Source organism: Anolis carolinensis, chromosome 5 (assembly GCF_035594765.1).
Source record: "Anolis carolinensis isolate JA03-04 chromosome 5, rAnoCar3.1.pri, whole genome shotgun sequence".
Lineage (NCBI taxonomy): Eukaryota > Metazoa > Chordata > Lepidosauria > Squamata > Dactyloidae > Anolis > Anolis carolinensis.
In genome coordinates, this window is record NC_085845.1 from 15,162,137 (window position 1) to 15,185,172 (window position 23,036).

The 23,036-nt window shown below is 43.0% G+C and overlaps 1 protein-coding gene across 2 annotated transcripts in view; it reads left to right on the plus strand.

The window, feature by feature from the left end:
* The first annotated feature begins 1,574 nt into the window (after positions 1-1,574).
* The window catches only part of bmp3 (bone morphogenetic protein 3), a 51,614-nt gene continuing 30,152 nt past the window's right edge, over positions 1,575-23,036 (plus strand). The window contains exon 1 of one of the 2 annotated variants that reach the window (XM_062981515.1): positions 1,575-1,640. In XM_062981515.1, the coding sequence (XP_062837585.1) occupies positions 1,607-1,640 (34 nt within the window). In that variant the 5' untranslated portion in view covers positions 1,575-1,606. Of the gene's footprint in view, positions 1,641-13,645; positions 14,390-23,036 lie in introns of those variants that run through there. The other variant, XM_062981514.1, reaches the window with a different exon arrangement.

Sequence of the window (23,036 nt, forward strand, 5' to 3'; positions counted from 1 at the left end):
GAATTAGCAAAAAGCCAAAGAAATTACATAGAAAAACACCTTTAGGTGAAGGACTACTGTCAATAAACCCATAAAGAGGACACCCAAAGGAAGGGTTGGGATTCCTCACAAAGGTTTCATTCAAAAAGTTCAGAAAAATCCTACCCTACTCAAGACAACTAATAAGAGCCTACACTGCTTCAGAGATGGGTCTGAGTGCAGGATCTAATGCATACAAGGAATTGATATGTGAGTGATTTTGAATATATGGTCAGTTTGTGCAGCATGGATCTCTGCCTATGGACTTACACATTGATTGTGCTACACAACCACCACGTTGCATGGCAGTGTTATTCAACAGAACCAAGAGACCAAGTGTGCAACCCAATTCACATGTACACCCACATAAAATGCACAGTGCACATCCATGCCCAATGCACATAATCTAGTGTACATTCATATGCAATGGTGCCTCATGTACAGCTCTTACTACAACCTTGAACCAAATGCATATATTCCACAACTGATATTAAAAAGACTAATCACTTCTGTAGAAGATCTCATGGATAAGTAAGACACCAACAGGGAAGCACAGATCAAGACACAAAACTGAAATTTAAGCATCTGTTTCATTCTCCCCTCAATCTTCTTGTTAAGTAAGCCATTCATGAAGACAATCCTTCTGCTTGCAAATATTGATTGATTCCAATGGTCAAGCAAACAATGTTTGTTTTAATTTACAGTTTCTATTGCTAAAACTTATTCACTGTCTAAAGAATGAAAACAATGGGTTGTTTTCAAAGCTCCACTATTATCTTCAGAGAAACTCTGAGTACACTGAGAACTGTGTGATGATGGTTTTGTTGGATTTGTGATGAAGTCAAGCACATTCTTTCAAGCCTTTGAATCAGCCATTCCCTCCAATCTAATTCCATTTTAAGGTAACAAAAACTTGACATAGAATATAGCCCACAGAATGCATGGAATTTATCCGATCTAGAAATACACTCTCATGTGAAAAATAACCAGATCAAAAGATTAAATAATAATCAATGGAATAAAACTTCTAAATATGTAGAAATTGTTTCTTCATTGTGTAATCAGTGCATTCTTCATTATTCTCCTAAGAGAACATATCTTGATGTTAGTTAAATTATAGCAATATTAGAAGAACCTTGTATAGTGGTAATAATAACTATGTTATTATATTGTTTTTTAAATTTATGGACTGTTTTTCTTATGTAAGCCACCCCGAGTCCCTTCGGGGTGATGGAGATGGGGTACAAGAATAAAGTTATTATTATATTATTATTGATACTGGGAGACCAGAATTCACATTTCTGCTCAGCCATGGAAAACCAATGGATGACCTTGGACAAGCCACACACTCAGCATCTGAATATGGCAATGGCAAACCCATCTCTGTACGAATCTTACCAAGAAACCCCTGCAATACGTTCATCTTAGGGTTGCCATATATCAGGAAGGACTTGAAGGCACATAACAACATGAAATAGCACCATCTCTGTTCTAAAGGGTAGAAAAATGTCATCATTCGCTTAAATCACAATGTATGTCTGCATATGTCTAGGTCTTCTGCCCATTCAAGTCACCACGGCAGTACAGTATGACCATCCTTTCAATATTTTTTTGGAGTGTGGGTAAGTAAAATTGTAAAATTGTAGATATTGAATGCATGGGTAAGAGGGTCATTTTGTTCAAGAGCTCCATGACACTGTATTCAGATTCTTCTACTAATAACATTTCTTAGAAAAATATTCCAGATTACCATATTCTGTATGTAATGAATGTGCCAAATATTGTTTATGTGTTAAGGAAATGTTATCTGGACATTTCTGTTTTCAGTTGGAAATAGCTGCTATTCCAGGCTTCCAATTGGCACTAAAAACAACACACAGCACTGCTGCAAGATAAGCTTTCTTGGTGTTAAAGGGTGCTGTAGGTTGTTGATAGGAGAGGTGTTGTTTCAGTCCTTTAGCTGAGTCCATTATTGCTTTACAGCAGGGGTCCCCAAACTAAGGCCCGGGGGCCGGATGCGGCCCATCGAAGCCATTTATCCGGCCCCCACGGCAGAAGGGCAAAAGGGGGTTGGGCTAAATGACCCAAGGGGTCTCCTCTTCCAACCTTTATTATTATTATTATTATTATTATTATTATTATTATTATTATTTTATTATGTCACAGCAAACAAGATAGATATGCTGGATTTCGTATCACAAAATCACAAGTCGAACACTTCCCAAGTGTCTAGGACTGTGTGATGTATTTTCAGATGATGCACGCAGATCCCAGTAGGGTGGCCTTTTGCAGTTGGCAGATCGTTGTTATTATTACTATTACTATTATTATTATTAACATTGAGGCTGGGTGGTAATCTGTCAGGGGTGCTTTGCTTGTGCTTTGGTGCACAAGGCAGAAGGGGATTGGACTAAATGGCCCAAAGGGTCTCTTCTAACCCTCTTTATTATTATTATTATTATTATTATTATTATTATTATTATTATTATTATTATTATCATTGAGGCTGGGTGGCCATCTGTCGGGTGCTTTGCTTGTGCTTTTGGTGCACAAAGGCAGAAGGGGATTGGACTCAGTGGCTCAAAGGGTCTCTTCCAACCCTTTTTTATTGTTGTTGTTGTTGTTGTTGTTGTTATTGTTATTATTATTATTGCTCAGTGGCCAACTATAGTCCGGCCCTCCAACGGTCCGAAGGATCGTGAACTGGCCCCCTGTTTAAAAAGTTTGGGGACCCCTGCTTTACAGCATTAGATTGAGTGGAATTAATGCAAACTATTCCATGGCAGGAACTCTTCTTCCTCCAAGTGGTCCTTGAGCTGTGAAACATTCAGATTCCTGAGTGAGGCCAATGGAAGATTGATCCAAGAGGTTTATACAGTTCAGAAACAATCAAAGTAAATCAAAGTGCACAGTTGTGACACATCTCCTGCACAAAGTTTACTCCTGCAGTCTATTCTCAGCTTTCACTCTCTTCTGGGCCTTATGCTGTCAAGCAAAAGCAAAACTAGCAAGGCCTATTAAATACAAATTAACCCTTTCAATGGCGTTGGGCAGTTGTTAAACTTTAGCCGTGATGCTAATAAGGATTCTGAAAACCATCTTACCTGGTGGCAGAGGCAATGCTCACTGCACCTCCCCATGAAGAATTACTTCTAAGGTGTAATTATTGCCTTTTCCCCAGTGCTAAAATAACATCCTGCCTTTACTGGAAAATGCAGTTGGTTCCCAGGTAACACACCCATTTAGTGGAATGTGTGCCCCAGGTACCAAGAGAATACATTTTGGGTAATTCAAGGCCTCTTGTCTGCATCAAGCCCATCAGAAGATTCCGATTAGAAATCTAAATAAATAAACATGCATTCTTTTCCTGACCTATTTCCAAGTACCGCAAATGCATTCCTCAAATGTGTGTCTGGTATCTCAGGCAATAATAAACCAGTTAATCTTTAAGGTGCTTTGGCAGCAGAAAGATAAATGTATGAATACAGCTACTCCTCTAGAATATCTGAAAGAGATAACGTGTTAAGAAATTGATATGATATAACCACATCAGCATCCCCTGTGCCTTGTCCTTGGCACTTTACCATTGCTGATAAAAATCACCTGTGCAAGATATACAATCTGATTATTGTTATCATTACACCAATAGACAGATTTCAGTAACTGTGATAAGGAGTTCCAATCTGATAGAGAACTTCCTCATTCTCCCTGAAAAATTTGTACCTTGGTTCAGTCATTAATCAAAAAGGAGGCTGCATTAAAAAACAATCAGAATATGACTAGGACTTGGGAGAGCAGCTATAAAGGAACTAGATAACATCCAAAGGTGTAAAGATTTACCATTCAATACTAAATTTAGGATTGCCTGTGCAATTGTATTTCCAGTTTCTATGTATGGCAATGAATGCTGGACAAGGGAAAAAACTGATAAGAAGAAAATCAACTCATCTGAAATGTGGTGCTAGAGAAGAGTTCTGTGGATACCATGAGTCCCAAAGCAAATCAGGGTTGAGCTTTCCTTAGAAGCCAAGATGACTGAACTAAAACTGTTGTACTTTGAACATATGAAAAAGCATGACTCAATAGAAAAGACAATAATACATGGTAAGGTAGAAGACAGCATGAAAAAGTTAACATATTACAGATAAGTTGAAGTCAACTTGATGGCACTTAACAACAACAATCTCTTATATTAATGTCTATGCAACAGACCCTAAAGCTTCTCATAAGCATACAGTCCATGCAGTCTCCTCATATAATGCATTAATTTTCACTATCATATTTTGTATGTTCATTTTATAGACATTTTTATCCTTTTTGAAGTACAATTCAAATTTTGGAGACATCTGAATAGCAGAGGGCAGCTGGGTTGAATATGTAAGCGTGGCAAATCTGATTGTGTTGCATCATAGTACTACTTAGGTGAGTTCACAGTCCAAACAAATTTGTTTTCCATTCCTATTTGTGACGCTGGCTTTTGTGGCCCAGACCACATCATGAGGAGATAGATATATATATATAACTTGAACACAGAGAAGAAAAATAAGTCTTTTTTTAACCAATCCATATCAAAAGGTCAAACAAGGCAAGCGATAGCAGCACTAGGTGTGCCACAGTACTATTTAAAGAACGATATAGTACAGAATCCAGTCAAATAAATACAAGATCCAATCTGCATGGGTGTGACCCATTCCCAAGTAGCAGCCACTGGTGATAGTCAGGCCTAGCAAAATGGAAAAGGTAAACACACACCTAAAAGCTGTTCTTAAGATTTCTTGAGACCAAGTGCTCACAGTGTCAAATTTGCTAATGAATTCCCAATATGCCACCTTTGTACTCGAGTTTCCTTTTGAAACTCGAAGTATGGCAACTCTGAGGTCCACAACAACATATTCTTGGGAGATTAAAATCCTCTACCTTCACTCCATACTAGTTTCTGAGTCTTGTCATTTTTAACAAAGACATGTCAAATTTGCGTATGGAAGCCTAAACCTAGCAAAAGTTAAGTCTAACTGATTTAATGTTCCCATAACTCAGGATCTGGCATCCCTTTTCCAGTCCTCAAGGAAAGCAAGAGTGATATCAGGGTGACTTAGAAAAGAATGTATACAAATACATATTATTGGCACCCATTCCTATGGGCAAATTTGTTTATGAGTGCATATGCCCTTTTTGGGGATGCTGTGGGGGTTTCTTCCTTCACAGCACCCAAAGCCCTCCTCTCCATTCACTGAATAATGTCTGCATGCCCTGGCATGCATGTCTGCTTTATGGGGAGAAAACATGGCCCATAAGTGAAATGATGTTAGGATTGAGATTTGCCAGGGTCCTTCAGAGTTCTCAGTGTTGCTATAATCCTTTTGCATCTAGCTGTGGGGATGTAGCCAGACATTTCTATGGTCCTGCCTGCTCTCCAGAAAATAGGGAACAGCTATTAAAGAGACTTCAGAGGCTATTCATTCAGTCAAGTAATTGGTGGTATATAACTAATATAGGTCTCCATACATGTTATCTTTAGAACATCGGATTCGTCCTTCACCTCCAGCACTGTTGGCCATTAGCCTTCCTTCCGGCTTTGAGCTAACTGTGTCATCACATCTGGGGCTAGTTGGACTAGTCCTCTACTCCTCCCCATTAGCATTTTGACCATCTTCTGACCTGGAAGTTCTATCTTCTGATGGCATACCGACATTTCTCTGATTGTACTGATCCATGTAGTTTTCATGGCAAAAATACTAGGTTGCCATTACCTTCCCCAGGGATCGTATTTAGTCTGACCTCTCTGCCATTACCTTCCCGTTTTGGGTGGCTCTGCATGGTATAGCTCATGGCATCATCGAGGCGCTCAAGCCCCAGCACTGCGTCAAGGTAACAATGCTTTGCATGAGGTTGCGAGAGCTGGACCATAAGGAAGGCTGAACGAAGGAAGATAGACACTTTTGAACTTTGGTGCTGGAGGAAAGTCTTGAGAGTGCCTTGGACTGCAAGAAGATCCAACCAATCCATCCTCCAAGAAATAATGCCCGGCTGCTTACTGGAGGGAAGGATTTTAGAGGCAAAGTTGAAGTATTTTGGCCACATCATGAGGAGACAGGAAAGCTTGGAAAATATCATGATGCTGGGGAAAATGGAAAGAAAAAGGAAGAGAGGCTGACCAAGGGCAAGATGGATGGATGGTATCCTTGACCTTGAAGGAACTGGGGGCAGCAACGGCTGATAGGGAGCTCTGGCATGGACTGGTCCATGAGGTCACGAAGAGTCGGAAACAACTATGTGACTGAGAGAGAGAGACATGTTATGCTAAGCTAAGCCATAAAAAATTACAGCCATTACAGACATCTACTTCTCAAACATCACTAAGGGCCATCCCTAAATCTCAATGTTTGGGCCCTGAAATCCCATCACCAGGAATGTTCCTGACCTTGCAGTCCTAATATAGTTGACCCACTGAAATCAATAGAATATGTAATAACTGACTTCATTCCCACTCATGTCTCCTTACTCTAAGAATATATAAACCTAGATCCAGGCCATCAAAAGTAATGGAACAAAATTGCTCATGACTAATTTTAGTTTGATTAGGGCCACAAATTCCAAAATGCAGATCTTTTCCAGAACATATTTAGCTGTACTACACTGGGATGGTCTGTTTCAGGCAGTACATGCACCTGTATGGTCAGAATCTGCATGATCCTGAACTGTGGTGGCAGCTCAGCATTTGTTAAAGTCATATGCCTTGGAACATTTTGCTTTTCCTTTTTCCTTTTTACTCATATCACTGTTGGGTACTTAGATGGCTGTTTTCTAGGATGATGATATGATGATGTATCCCAGCTGCAAAACCTTCTGTGAAACTCCAGAGTTCAAACAGAGAAAAGAAAGCATACCAAAATGAGTTAAACATGTGTTCCCTCTCTCTCAGTGGTCAGGGACAGGCCTTGTAGGCTAGTCAAATGTTCGCCTCATAAAGAAAACAGAAACACAGGTGCAGAAGAGGCTAAACGCAGCCAGATTAGCACAAGAAGAAAAACACTCTTCTTGTTTGGGGGCTATTGTGACTTCTCCAGCCCTATTCAGCTGCAAGACAACTATGCTGAAGCCTACAGCAGATGCCTCTAGACATCAGAGGAACATGTTGTGCCACGATCCTTGTGGTTATTATCTAAACAGGCTCAGCAGCGGGAAATCAGGCTGCAGGTCCATGTGAAGCAAGCTAACTTTATAGGGCCTCTGTAAGTCATCAGCTAGATCCAAGGTTAAAAGAGAGGAGAGGATCCCGTGGTGGCCCCAGGGCTCCCTTTATGAACATCCAGTACTCCCGGTCACCTTTATCCAGTAAGAATTATTTACAAATGATGAATCAAGAGAAATGTTTGAAGGTTTTGCTACAAATGGCTAATAGAGGTAGAGATGGGACAGGAAATTTATAACTTTTGCTACCTTATTTGAAAGACTCCTACAAAAGTGTAGTTTCATTCATTTTGTCTCATTTTCATATTTGTTCCCACTAACGAAAATGGGGCACCTATATGAACAGAATTTTCGTATGGCTTACAAAAAAACAAAAATTTTCGGACCATTGGCTGCAATGGGAGGGCTTCTGAGGCTCCCCCCCCCCCCCCCCCCGCTCGACTTTTGGGCTAGAGGGGTGAAAATCACCACATACAGAGGGCATTTCGACCCCTTTTAGCCCACCAACTTTTAAAATGTTTGAGTCTTCCCCAGAGTACCGTTGTTGTTGTTGTTGTTGTTGTTGTTGTTGTTATTATTATTCACACCCATTGGCACACATCAGATGTAATGGGGAAGCACTCCTCTCTAAGACTCAGCTTAGGGTCCCAGAATAACTATTGTTATTAATATTAATATTAATATTAATATTAACACTCATTGGTACACATCAGCTGTAATGGGAAAGTAGCCCTCTGTCAGTACCTGCTTATCGTAAGGGGCTGAAATGAAAGGAAAACGAAAGCAAGCATGATGACTGTGCAGCTTTCATTTTTGTGTCACTTCTCGTTTCCTATGAGAATGTCATACGTTTTGTGTACGAAGGAAAAATGTTCATGCGCATCTTGAACTGAATTGTCAGATTTGCAGGTATGGTAATAACTACTGAATCAATTGAAAATGGTAAAAGATATTGCTAACCATTTATGTCCCTATCCAGGAGTAACCCTCACCAAACTGAACAGTCATTTCTTCAGAGGTAAGACATTGCCATCAATGACACATTGTTTACTTACATCCAGATCACTAGGATTCTTGATCAATAGAAATTGTCTCTTGTTTGGATTACATTTTGAACTCATTCCCTTATATCCATGCTAGAACAGCATCAAGCTATTCACTACCAACCCAGGATGCTGATAACAGGGATCAGAGTTGCATGCCATGCTTGTTTGCCCAAATTTCAGAAAGATCTTTCCGAGTATCTCATGTGCTTACTAAAAAGCATGGGAAATGAGACAGAACTGAACAGCGCAATCTCCAAGGCCCTGTGTTGGAACAGCCTCTCAGCACCAAGTTTGAGGTACCGTGTTCCAGACACAACCTGATCCATTGCAAAAATGCTACTCTGTTTAGGAAATTTATCTGGAGCACAACTGAAAGAAAATGCTGGCTTTCACTTGAAAGAGAAGCTAAGTTTCACTGTGACTGTCTGTGAACAGGAATTGTTAAAACCGGAAAATACGTAAGCTCTGTCTGTGATCCTGCAGGAGGGTTCCTAGACTCAAATTATGGCTTGCAAGTTGTGCCTAATGCTACTAAATCTGTAATCAAGAAGACGTGGAGGAAGGGGGCAAAGCTTGCATTGGTCAGGAAGTACCTCCCAGAAAGTAACACCCGTTGGGTTGCTGGAGGGTATCCATCAGCTAAAGCACAGCAAATCCCATCAATTTCAATAATACATGTTCTTGGGATTTAAGTGTTAAGTGTCATTAGTTTCAAAGGGAATTAATTAACTTGCCCTAAAGCCCATCTAAACCAATGGAGATAAGTTATCATTTTGGCTGCCTTGTCAGCTCAAGGCCATAATAAAAAAAACCACATGATCTGCTGCAATCAGACCAAATTTGCAGCACTGTTTTAGCACTAGTCTTCTGAAGTAAGCGCTGTCTGAGTCAATCCGAAACACCTTTTTCTCCTTCTGCCTGGTGTTGTAATGTAGAGGAAATTAAGGCATGACTGAGCAAGGGGAGTGGCACAGGTTATGTTTGTTTTCAAAAGTCACCTGACTGAGCTCCCTGCTGGGATACACTTTAAAAGGACTCAACTTTTGTACAGCAGTAATTTGGGGGAAAAAACTACACAGGGTAAGGGGCTTTGCTTACAAGCACTTTCACTGGCAATTCCAATTTCCCTTATATCAAAGTATCCTTAATGCAGCACAGTGCCCAAGTGACCCCAAGCAATCCTTCCTAGCAAGTTGTTAGTTTCACTACTGTGGGTCCTTATTATAGAGGGATGATTATGTCCTACCTTATAAGACTAGTGTGACAGACACTGCAATAAATTCAAAATCTAAAACATTCCATTTAAAAGCACAGAGAATGGCCAATTTGTGTCCTTTCTGAAGGGGTTTGTCACAACTGCTCCATTTCTTTAAAAAGAATCCAAGTCAAACAAAAAGCCATCTATAATCTGGATTTGATTTTGAAGTTACAGTCTTCTATTTATCCTTTACTTTGCAATGTAAAAGAATGGATTCTAAAACTAAGAATGACCTACACTGTAGAATTCATGCAGTTTGACACCACTTTAACTACCATGGCTTAATGTAATAGCATCATCGGAGATGTAGTTCAATACAGTCTTGAGCCTTCACTGCTGAAAAGTGATGGATTGGTGTCTCATCAAACTGCAAATTCTAGGATTCCATAGCATTGAGCCCTGGCAGTTAAGATGCATCATTCTACATTGGAAATGCACCCTAAGCTAACAGAGCAGATTAATTTCTGTGCATAGCTATGGATGCCCATTTGTCTCAGTGCCTTTTGATTTCCAAAAGGCACTGAGATATACCTGATGTCTCTGAAGTGCTGGAGCCTTACCAAATTACAACTCTCGTTATTCCATAACGTTGAGCCCTGGCAGTTAAAGTTGTGTCCAACTTCATTCATTCTACCCTGGAGAAGTACCCTAAGTTACTGAATAAAAGGAACTTTGATACTGTTCTATTACCCAGGCAAAGGCCAAAAGAAGGCACTAGACAGAAGGATAGTCCATTTTACAGAGGAGAGTTGAAGGAAGAAAACCATTTCCCCCGTTTTTGCTGGTTATTCCCCCTCCCCACTTCCCATATCATAAACAAGGGTTGTTTCCATGATGGGGACATGGGTGGGGGAATAACAGGAAAATGTGGAAATGGTTCAACCCATTTCTCTCCCCATAAAATAGACTATCCTTCTCTGTTTAGCACATCTTTTTGACCTCCGCCCAGATAATAACAGTACCAGAATTTCTTTTTTGGAGGAGCATTAGACACATGTAAATCCCAACAATCTGAACAGTCCAGAATCTGACTGTGTTACTGTTATCACTTTCTTCAGGACCCAGAATGGTAGCCATGACCTCATATGTAATATTGTATATTACCAATGTGTTTCCCTATTGCATTTCTAGAGCTTGTCCCCCTTAAAAAACCCATTCCTATACATTTTGCCACAAAGAGAGTCAACGACAAAGAGTGCCATCCATATGTTGTTGAAGGCTTTCATGGCCGGAATCACTGGGTTGCTATGAGTTTTCCGGGCTGTATGGCCATGTTCCAGAAGCATGCTCTCCTGACTTGTTGCCCACATCGATGACAGGCATCCTCAGCTGTGAGATTTGTTGGAAACTAGGCAAGTGGGATGTATATATCAGTGGGATGTCCAAGGCGGGAGAAAGAACTCATTCTGTTTTTGTGGCAAGTGTGCATGTTGCATTTGGCCAGCTTGATTAGCATTTAATGGCCTTGCAGATTCAATGACTGGCTGTTTCTTACCTGAGGGAATCCTTTTTTGGGGGCGGGGGGGGGGGTTAGCTGGCTCTTGGTCATGTCAGACTACACAGAGAAGCCATTGAAATCCACAAGTATGTGGACAACAGAAAGGAAGAAATCATGAAAATGAACAAAATCTGGCTACCAGTATTTAAAAACTCTAAAATCAGGACAGCAAATAAAGAACAACACTCTGAAAACAGGGGAATTCCAGACGAGAGAAAATCAGGCCCAGCTAACACCTCCCAACAAAGGATTCCCCCAGGCAGGAAGCAGGCAGGCCTTGAATCTGCAAAGCTTTTCAGTGCTAATCAAGGTGGCCAATGGCAACATTCACACCTGCCTCAAACAGATAAGAGTTCTCTCTCCCACCCTGGATATTATTCCACAGATATATAAACCCCACTTGCCTAGTTTCCAACAGACCTCACAACCTCTGAGGATGCCTGCCATAGATGTGGGCGAAACGTCAGGAGAGAATGCTTCTGGAACATGGCATACATCCCGGAAAACTCACACCAACACAGTGCCATCCATATCACACTGAGGGCAAGCAGATGAACATGATGCCCCAGGGTTGAATGGGAGTGGCATGTGTTGTGTTTTCTTAGTGGGTCTATAGATATTTCTTAGCAGATATCTCTTTCCCTTCTTTTCCCCCACTCACAAGACTGAAAAATCCCCTTCTCCCCTTCCTTCCCAACCTGTTTCTTCATCAGCTTTCCTATGCGGTTAATGGTTCCCTTCATGTACAGTAAGAACACTTTTCTTCTGGGTGGATCTTTGTCTTTCCTCTCTTGGCCTGTTCTTGGCCTTGCAGCTCTTCTGATATCCGTGGTGGAGTCTCCATTGGCCTGGAGAGCCCAGTTTAGGTGGTTCAGTTCACCTTGGAAGAGGTGGGGTTCACAGATTCTTTTTGCAGGGTCTGCCAGTGCTTTCATTGTGCTTCTTTTTGAACTTGGGTGATGGTTGCAGCTTTTATGTAGGTATCTATCCCCAGGATCATAGCCAGAAACAATGTCGGGGGGGGGGGGGGGTGAAACTTTTTTTAGCAATCATGAAGAGTAGTTCCATAATGCACAATAATTTCGAAATCAAGCTCCTTTGATAAATTTCAGTGGACACACATGGGGATTTGGTTAGAAAGGTAAAGGTTTCCCCTGACGTTAAGTCCAGTTGTGTCCGACTCTGGGGGTTGGTGCTCATCTCCATTTCTAAGCCGAAGAGCCGGCGTTGTCCGTAGACACCTCCAAGGTCATGTGGCCAGCATGACTGCATGGAACGCCGCTACCTTCCTGCCGGAGTGGTACCTATTGATCTACTCACATTTGCATGTTTTCGAACTGCTAGGTTTGCCAAGGAGCCCTGGTGGCAAAGTGTGTTAAAGCACTGAGCTGGAGACCGAAAGGTCCCAGGTTCAATCCCCAGGAGCGGTGTGAGCGACTGCTGTTAGCTCCAGCTCCTTTGGCTTAGAAATGGAGATGAGCACCAACCCCCAGAGTCGGACACAACTGGACTTAACGTCAGGGGAAACCTTTACCTTTCTAACCAAATCCCCATGTGTGTCCACTGAAGTTTATCAAAGGAGCTTGATTTCGAAATTATTGTGCATTATGGAACTACTCTGGCTCTTTGGCTTAGAAATGGAGATGAGCACCAACCCCCAGAGTCGGACATGATTGGGCTTAACGTCAAGGGAAAACCTTTACCTTACCTTAGGTTTGCAGAAGCTGGAGATAACAGCGGGTGCTCACTCCGCTGCCCGGATTTGAACCTGGGACCTTTCGGTCTGCAAGTTCAGCAGCTCAGCACTTTAACACACTGAGCCACCGGAGGCTCCATTTGGTTAACAAGTTAAAATTCATGAGTAAACCAGGTGTTTGTTTTTTTTTAACCTGAAACATTTCAGGGGGGGGAGTTGAACCCCTAACACACACATCTTTATGGCTACAGCCTTGTCTATCTCTATGTGTAGGCTTTCTGTACGCTGTTTGCCCCAATTGCTGATTGAGTTTGCGGATGACTAGGAATGGCAGCTTTCCTTCATGTTCTTATTCCATGTGCCATCCATATCTCACTGAAAACATATAGCAGCAGAGGGCATTCTGGATGAACACGATGCCCGGGATCAATGGGAGTTGCAGTCTTACAATCTTTGTGTTGTCGAAGGCTTTCATGGCCGGGATCACAGGTTTGTTGTATGTATTCCGGGCTGTATGGCTATGTTCTAGAAGTATTCTCTCCTGACGTTTCGCCCACAACCTCTGAGGATGCCTGCCATAGATGTGGGCGAAACGTCAGGAGAGAATACTTCTAGAACATGGCCATACAGCCCGGAATACATACAACAACCCTTTACAATCTTTACTGCCCACGAGTGTTGGTACTTCACCAAACTGCCACTCCTAGGATGCCACAGCATTGCGCCCTGGCGGGGAAAGTGGTGCCACCCGAGGGACTTGGTGTGGATGCGCCCTTGGCAGCGGCGGGCGTGCGTGTGTGCGCGCGGGCGTGTTTCTTTTGGGTGGTGTCATTCCGCCAACCCGTTTACACACACACACACATACACACTCCCTCTCTCTTTACTCTCTCTCTTCCTCTCGGCTGCCAAGGAAAAGAGGAGGAGGAGGAGGCGGCGCGATTGGCTGCCGTTTGGCCCAGCGCTGGGACTTGGGCGCACAAAACTCCCTTCGCCGGCGCTCAGCCTCCCACTCGAGGCAGGAGGAGGCGAGGCGAGGAACCGGCCGGGACCGTGCTGCCTTGAGACCCACCCAAGCCTCGAGCCCACGCGCCTCTCCTTTGCGCGGCCAACCCGCCACCCAAACGCGCTCCCTCCTTGCGCGCATCGTTCTCGCTCACCTCTCCTGCGCTGAGGAATCCCATTTCCACTCAAACCACTTCTGTCTCTCTCGCGGGGATCTCTTTCCCTTCTGAAATATCCCCTTGTCCCCTTCCTTCCCAACCTGTTTCGCGGCAAGCGCCCACCTGCCGGGTTTGGAAAGGCTTGGAGAGGTTTGGAGAGGTTGGGCTCCTCTCTGCCTGGAGCCGAGCGCCAGTTGTCCTTCCCCGAAAGAAGAAGAGATTGTGGGTTTCTTTCTGCCGGGGAAGGTGGGCGAAGGAGCGGCATGGCGGGCACCCCCCGCACCCTTCTGCTCCTGCTGGGCCTCTTCCTGGGATGGAGCTCGGTCGGGGCGCCCGCGAAGGAAGCCCACGAAGGAGGGAGCCCGCCAAGGAGCCCCCGGGATCCGGTCTCGGCGCACATGCTCCGGCTCTACGACCGGTACAGCAGCAGCAGTGGCAACGGAGCCCGTCCCGCCCCGGCCTCGCCTCCCCTGCCCCTCCGAGAAGGCAACACGGTGCGCAGCTTCCGAGCGCAGGCGGCAGGTGAGCGGCCGCGCAATCCACGCAGGTGCCCCTCGTCCGGAGCCCAGCGCTCTCTCCTGGCCCTGGACCCACAGAGGGAAGGAACCCTGGGAGACCCAGTGTGGCCAGAGGCGCAGGGATGGAGTTAGATGTCATCTTGTGTTGTTGAAGGCTTTCATGGCCGGGATCACAGGGTTGTTGTAATGTCTTTCGGGCTGTGTGGCCATGTTCCAGAAGTATTCTCTCCTGACGTTTCGCCCACATCTATGGCAGGCATCCTCAGAGGCTGTGAGGCTGTGATGTCATCTTGACTGCCCTGGTCCAATGCTAGGGAACCCTTGGAGTTGAATCTTGACAAAGGTGCATCTACACTAGGCATGGGCAAACTTCGGCCTTCCCTCTAGCCAGAAGGCTGTTAGGAATTGTCGGGGTTGAAGTCCAAAACACCTGGAGGGAAGGCTAAAGTTTGCCCATGCCTGATCTACACTGCTATTATGTTTATTTATTAGTTAGATAAAGGTTTTCCCCTGATATTAAGTCTTGTCATGTCCGACTCTGGGGGTTGGTGCTCATCCCCATTTCTAAGCCGAAGAACCAAGGTTGTCCGTAGACACCTCCAAGGTCATGACTACATGGAGCGCTGTTACCTTCCCGCAGGAGCGGTACCTATTGATCTACTCACATTTGCATGTTTTCGAACTGCTAGGTTGGCAGAAGCTGAGGCTAACAGCGGGCACTCCCTCTGCTCCCCAGATTCGAACCTGCAACCTTTTGGTCAGCAAGTTCAGCAGCTCAGCACTTTAACATGTGGTGACACCGCTTTCTATACCCCCGCTTTTTCTCTCCTCAAAGCGGTTCCCATAGCATTTTGAGACATGGCAGTTCAGGTGTTGTCAAATTGTACTCTGGGTTGTTGTATGTTTTCCAGGCTGTATGGCCATGTTCCACTTCTAGACATACAACATACAACAACCCTGTGATCCCAGCCATGAAAGCCTTTGACAACAAATTGTACTCTCCCTACCCTAGCTCAATACTATGGAATCCTAGGAGTTGTAGCTTTACCAGGGCGGTAAAAGGAATGTAGTTTGTTGTCGAAGGTCACAATCTCTGAGGATGCCTGCCATAGATGTGGGCAAAACGTCAGGAGAGAATACTTCTCGAACATGGCCATACAGCCCGGAAAACGTACAACAACCCTGGAATGTAGTTTGATGATATTTTAATTTTTATGGCTCAATGTTATGGAATTCAAGGGGTTGTAGTTATACAAAGGTTGCCTCTGCACTGTGGGGTGAATGCAGTTTGATATGATTTTAACTGACACAGCCCACTGCTTATGGTGTCATGAGAGTGCTGGACTCATGGAGAAGAGGCCCCAAGACCATCCAGTCCAACCCCATTCTGGCATGCAGGAATAGACAATGAAAGCACTCCCAACAGATGGCCTTCCAACCTTTGCTCTAAACCCAAGAGTCCACTTGGAATGAAGGATATTCCAAGGCAGCATATTCCACCAACACTGTAAAATTCATTGAGTTCAACACCACTTGAATTGCCCTGCTATTGAATCCTGGAGTTTGTAGCGTGATGCTTTAGCTTTCTCTGCCAATGAGTGCTGGTGCCTCGCCAAACTCCAGCTTCCAGGATTCCATGGCATTGAGCTGTGGCTGTTCAAGTGGTGTCAAACTACATTCATTCTACAGTGTAGATACAGTCCTCAAAGTCTCACTGCTTGGCAATTGCATCTTTGCATCAAAAACTCTCCAATGGTAAATCTACTTTGTAGAATTCATGCAGTGCAACACCACTTGGCTCAAGGCTATAGAATCCTGGGAGTTGTAGTTTGGGGAGGCATCAGCACTCTGACAGAAAATGGTAAATATTGTAAAACTGTAACTCCCATGAGTTCATAGCATTGAACCATGACAGTTAAAGATATTTCGAACTGCATTAATTCTACAGTAGAGATGCATCCCAAGGAGGATTCCTTTGAAAGTAGGAGTGCATCTACACTGTAGTATTAATGCCATTTTGTCAACATTCTAGTGCGAATTATAATTCAGGATGGGGTTGGGAAATGAAGAAATGGGATTATGCAGATAGGAGCAGAACTGATTCTTACTGGAAGACGGCAATTCAGGATAGGAAACAAGTTTAGCCTCCATTCCCATATCAATTGTCAATACAGGTACTTTTGCAAAATATAGGTAAACAGGTGCCACCCACTCCTATCGGGATGTGTATTCTGGTGTACTGTTTGGATAGTAGCAAAAGCTTTGTTCTGCTCTGACTATGGATGCATCTACACTGTAGAATTAACACAGTTCAACACCAAATAAACTGCCATGGCTCAAGGCTATAGAATCTTGAAATTTGTAGTTTAGGGAGGTACCAGTGCTGTTTAGCAAAGGCTACATTGTGTGGAATCCTGAAGTTTGCTGTGGCACCAGAGGTCTATGATGGAGAAGGATAAATATCTCACAAAACTTCAAATTCTAGATTTGCATAGCAGTTAAAGGCATGTCAAAATGCTATAATTCTGCAGTGTGGATACAGCCTTAAACGTGTGTGTGTGTGTGTGTGTGTGTGTAGAGGTTGAGTCTCCCTTATCCTGAATTCCAAATCTCCCAAACTTCTGCTGCCAGATGGCTGCTTTCGCCTTCCAGGCAGCTGTGTTGCTCCTGCTTGTTCGTCTCTCAGATCCTCCGTTTCTCTTCTGCTTGAGAGAGACTGATGATCTAAGAGACAAACAAGCAAGAGCCACGCAACCTTAGACATGAAAATAGCATAGATATCTCACCATCTATAGGCAAATACAGGTATTCCAAAATTCCTTGCACAAAAAAAAATCCCAAATACAGAATATTTCTGGTGGCGAGCATTTTAGATAAAAGGTAAAGGTAAAGGTTTCCCCTGACGTTAAGTCCAGTCGTGACCGACTCTGGGGGTTGGTGCTCATCTCCATTTCTAAGCCGAAGAGCTGGCATTGTCCATAGACATCTCCAGGTCATGTGGCTGGCATGACTGCATGAAGCGCCGTTACCTTCCCGCCTTAGTGGTACCTATTGATCTACTCACATTTGCATGTTTTCGAACTGCTAGGTTGGCAGGAACTGAGGCTAACAGCGGGTGCTCATTCTGCTCCCAGGATTTGAACCTGGCACCTTTTGGTCTGCAAGTTTAGCAGCTCAGCACTTTAACACACTGTGCCACCAGGGGCCCAAGCATTTTAGATAAGGATGCCCAATCCCTATTAGTGCCCCTCTTGGATAGGCGTATGAAAGGATCATGCACGTGGTAACACATTTGTTTGTGAAAGTGATTTACCTTTGCAGGACACCTATTTGCCATCTCCCTTACCTGCGCATTCACCCAGCACCGGCTCTGGAATGGGTTGCCAACATTGTACAGTTGACTTTGGTTTTACGTAGGACGATGGAGCACCTATCCTAGTTTGCCTAAGTCCTTAACTGCTCAGCATCAGGTGGAAATCAGGTCTCTGTGCTGAGGAAGGTTTCAGGGATGCATGCCCATTATTTTGTTAAAATGTGTTCCTTTCAAACTATGGGAAAATCTCTCTGTATGGTTTTTGTGTGTGTGTGTCAGGAGTGACTTGAGATACTGCTAGTCACTTCTGGTGTGAGAGAATTGGCTGTCTGCAAGAACATTGCCCAGGAGACACCCAGATGTTGATGTTTTACCAACCTTGTGGGAGACATCTCTCATGTCCCCACATGGGGAGTTGAAGCTGACGGAGGGAGCTCACCCACTCTCCCTAGATTCGAACCACCAACGTGTCAGTCAACAGTCCTGCCTGCACAAGGCTTTAACCCATTGTGCCACTGGGGGCTCCATTCTCTCTATGGTAGTAGCAAGGAACAGGTTTAGGAGCTAGGTATGTTTAACTTGGAGAAGATAAAGTTGAGAGGGGACATGATAAGTAAAGGTTTTCCCCTGACGTTAAGTCCAGTCATGTCTGACTCTGGGGGTTGGTGCTCATCTCCATTTCTAAGCCGAAGAGCCGGCATTGTCCGTAGACTCCTCCAAGGTCATGTGGCCGGCATGACTGCATGGCGCGCCGTTACCTTCCCGCCGGAGCGGTACCTATTGATCTACTCACATTGGCATGTTTTCGAACTGCTAGGTTGGCAGAAGCTGGAGCAACAGCAGGCACTCACTCTGCTCCCCGAATTTGAACCTGGGACCTTTCGGTCTGCATGTTTAAATACTGTATTTGAAAGGATGTCATATTGAGGAGGGAACAAGCTTGTTTTTTGGTGCTCTAGAGACTAGGACATGGAGCAGTGGATTCAAGCTGTAGGAAAAGAGATTCTACATAAACATTAGGAAGAACCTCTTGATGGTTAGAGCTGTTTGATAGTGGAATATGCTGTTTCGGCTAATAGTTGAATCTCCTTCTCAGGATGTTTTTGAGGCAAGATGGCCATCTGTCAGGAATGCTTTGATTATATATCCCTTCATGAAGGGAGGTCAAACTTGATGGCCTTTGTGTCTTCTTCCACTTCTATGATTCTATGAAAGCTGGTGTTTTATTAGCTTAGGATACCTTATATCTTGTCTCCTAAGAAACTGGATAGTATGAAAAGAAATGGCAATATACCTAGCGTATGTGAGCTTTGGGGGAGAGAAAGCTGTGTTCCTGCAGAGGTAGAATGACCAAGAGCAAAAGGTGGAGGAGTGCCATGTGTAAACACTTCTTGTTTACACAGATAGTTTGAGGTTTCCTTTGCTCGCCTTCCCCCCCCCCCCTTCTTTCCCTCTCCCCTTCTGGGGATTTTCCAAAGCTGTCTGTCCTGTTGGAGAGATCTTCTAGCTTTGTTTTGTTCCTTTAAAGAAATCACACCCCGCTGAGTAACTCTGAGCATGTTTCCGTACTGAAAGCAAACGATAACCATAAGCTTTAGTTTTAAAATGCGGATCTTCCCCAGCATCTGTATGACTCCCCTTCAAGTCTTATTTTTCAGTGTCAAAATGGGTTGGAGAGAAATTATGACTTCCCAGTAGTTCCCCTGCTACTCATAGAGCTCCCTTTCTAAAAGCTCTTTCTGTAGCTGAATGCCAAATCATACATGATAACATCCAATGAAGGATAAAAGTTCATTGAGACATCAGGAAACAGGGATCCGTCTTGCTTCTTGCTCCAGTGAGCTCTGTAGGGATTTGGTGAATGATTTGACAGCTGGACCGAGACCACAGCCTGCACTTGTCTCAAACCACGGCAGAAAGGTTTTTCCAAAAATTGCTACATGCTCCAACCTTGGAAAGTCTATTCCCGGGCACATACCTGAAACCCACAATATAAATATACCTCAAACTCACTGACAAAAATGACGTGGACGGGTGATGTGTGAATGACACCTCCAATTCTACAGTCAAAGGACATAATCCAAAGGAAATTAATTACATTCAGATGCACTGACATCTTTTTGTTTTTTACTTAGCTTTGCATCCTTATTCTGCACATGTTTTGTTTATGTGGAAGTAAGTTCAGTGAAACTTCATAGCAACGATTTTTAAAACTGGCTGCTTAGGTTTTATTGATTTCAATTGATATCTTCTCTTTTTTTGTATTCTATGCAGCCATTAGGATTAATTTCAATCAATATTGTTCATGTTAGGATGCTTTTCTCTTTTTTAAAATTAAGGCCACCCTTGCTAGTTTATGATTAAATAGATTAAATAAGAGTGTGTTCATTATTGATTCCTCACAGATTTCTTCTCCCTTCACCTTCCCAATTGCTTTAAAGTTGAAGCAAATCTCACGTATTTCAATAGACTACCTATTTGCCATTGCCCTGAGGCCTAACTTGTTCAGAATAAGAACAGAAAACTACAAACCTAACAACAAACATTTCTACTCTATCTAGTAGTAGCCAACCTCTTAGAAATGCTCAAGCCAAAAATAAACTGCTTCTGCACCGAGAGGTTCTACTGTTTATCCACTGGGTTTTTGTTCCAAGACTCCCTATGAATACAAACATCTATGGCTGCTCAAGTCCCATTGTATACAGTGGGGTTTTTTTGTGTGTCAGGAGCAACTTGAGAAACTGCAATTCGCTTCTTGTGTGAGAGAAATGGCTGTCTGCAAGGAAGTTGTCCAGGGGACGCTCAGATGTTTTGATGTTTTTAATATCCTTGCGGGAGGTTTCTCCCATGTCCCCGCATGGGGAGTTGGAGCTGACAGAGGGAGCTCTTCCCGATTCGAACTGGCAACCTTCAGGTCAGCCACCCAACCTTCAAGTCAGCAGTCCTGCCTACACAAGAGTTTAATCCACTGCGCCACTGAGGGCTCCTGCATACAGTGATGTAATGAATGGTGTCCCTTATATAAAATGGCAAAAGCAAGGTTTTCTTTTTGCATTTTAAAAAATATTGTCAAGTTGTGGTTGGTTGAATCAGTGGACACAGAATTTGTGGATACGGAGGACTGACTGTTTTTGTTTGTAGATTTATACCTTACCTTTGTTTTCTACTGAGCTCAAGACTTTTGACTTTATCCTGAGAACCACCTTGTGAAGTCAGGGTAAAGGAAAGTGACTGACTGATTGTCGGTGAATTTCATGGCTCAGCAGGAACTATCCACTACCCCACTAACACTTTCCCAATAACCCTGCGTGTGTGTGTACACATTAACTATGTGTTTCCTTATACGAGGCACTTCTTTATGTTTCTTCTGAACCTGTTCCCAGTCTGTATCATTAGATAACCCTGTGTTACAACGAGAGTAAAATGTTTCTATCTACATGACTAAAATTTCTCCCCAGCCTCTTCTCCTTTTCACTTTTTAGACAAATGTAACTTCATCCCCAAAGACTGGAAAAGTCTAAGCATGTGTGAAAGGCATTTTCACTAGTCCCCCCCCCCCCAATATCAGAAGCAAGATCACAATACAGTAGAGTCTCACTTATCCAAGCCTCGCTTATCCAAGTTTCTGGATTATCCAAGCCATTTTTGCATTCAATGTTTTCAATATATCATGATATTTTGGTTCTAAATTCATAAATACAGTAATTACAACATAACATTACTGCATATTGAATTACTTTTTCTGTCAAATTTGTTGTATAACATGATGTTTTGGTGCTTAATTTGTAAAATCATAACCTAATTTGATGTTTAATAGGCTTTTCCTTAATCTCTCCTTATTATCCAAGATATTCGCTTATCCAAGGTTCTGCCGGCCCGTTTAGCTTGGATAAGTGAGACTCTACTGTATTCTGTACCCATTTGCTTTTATATTTTGTGATTCCTGTCACTACATCTCAGTTGTACATCTCTTTGCAAGCATAATAGAACATATGAATACAGTGTATAATACTATTGAATATTCCAGTTAGTAAGCTTTATAGCATGTTATTAGTAACTTACAAAAATATAGACTTTTTTGAGTAATGGTAGGTTTGCTGTAGTTGTTTCTACTATATAGCATATTTAGCTATTTAGGGTTGCCATAAGTCAACAGTTGACTTGAAATCACACACACACACACATACAGAGAGAGAGAGAGAGAAAGATGAGCTGTTGACAGTACTATTTTTCCATGCTATCTTTCTCTCTGTGTAAGATTTCTCAATCCGAAACAATTTCCTCGTCCTATCTGTTATTAGTAAAGTTAGATAAGAGTCTGATTACAATAATATGTACTCAAAGAGCTTAACATCAAGGTCTCCAAGGAACTTAGCACTGAAGTGGTCGTCTGTGCATTCGTAGTCCTTGTTCAGATATCCACAGTTTCAAATAAATGCTCCGATATTAAATTGAAGTGTTAAAAGGTAATTGAAATGATTCTGTGGTTAGAAATAAAACTCACTCTGGAGATAAATTCATGGTTACATTGACCTCTCTGTGAACTTGAATTTACCTCTGCTTTTCTAGAAATGTAGGATCCCTTTCTGGAATTCAACTCACTTAAGGGGAAAAAGCAAGAGGTTTTGGAATTGCACAAAGCACCATGATTGGTGCAAATCAGAGTTTGTACTAATTATGATAATGCATTTCTTACAGTCAGGTTGCTTCTGTGTGTTTTAGTGGGGCATTCCCTTTGAAAGGTTTATAATGTCGGAATCCATCAGCATTAAGCATGAACAGGAGTTTTGGTCATGATCTTCATGAAGTTGTGAAGGATCCCTCGATGGTGCAGTGGGTTTGGGACTAATGACTTGAAGGTTGGGTTACTGACCTGAAGGTTGCCGGTTCAAATCCAACCCAGGAAGAGCGCAGATGAGCTCCCTCTATCAGCTCCAGCTCCATATGGGGACATGAGAGAAGCCACCCACAAGGGTGGTAAAAATATCAAAACATCCAGGCATCTCCTGGGCAACGTCCTTGCAGACGGCCAATTCTCTTACACCAGAAGCGACATGCAGTTTCTTGCATCGCTGTTGACATGAAAAAAAGTAAATTGTGAACCACCATTTTCTAGCCTTAAAAAACTTGCAAATCCATCATCAAAAACTTACAGATCTATTATCAGCTCATTTGAATTAAGACTCTAGTTTGAGGCTGCCACAGTCAAAGATGTTGCTTAGGTTTGACCAGTGTTGGTCACTCCATGAATACTTTACTTCTGACATTAAAACAATATATATTTGATGGTTTAGAGTCATGGCTGGGACCATTTGCCACTTTCTGTGGCTGGTAATAT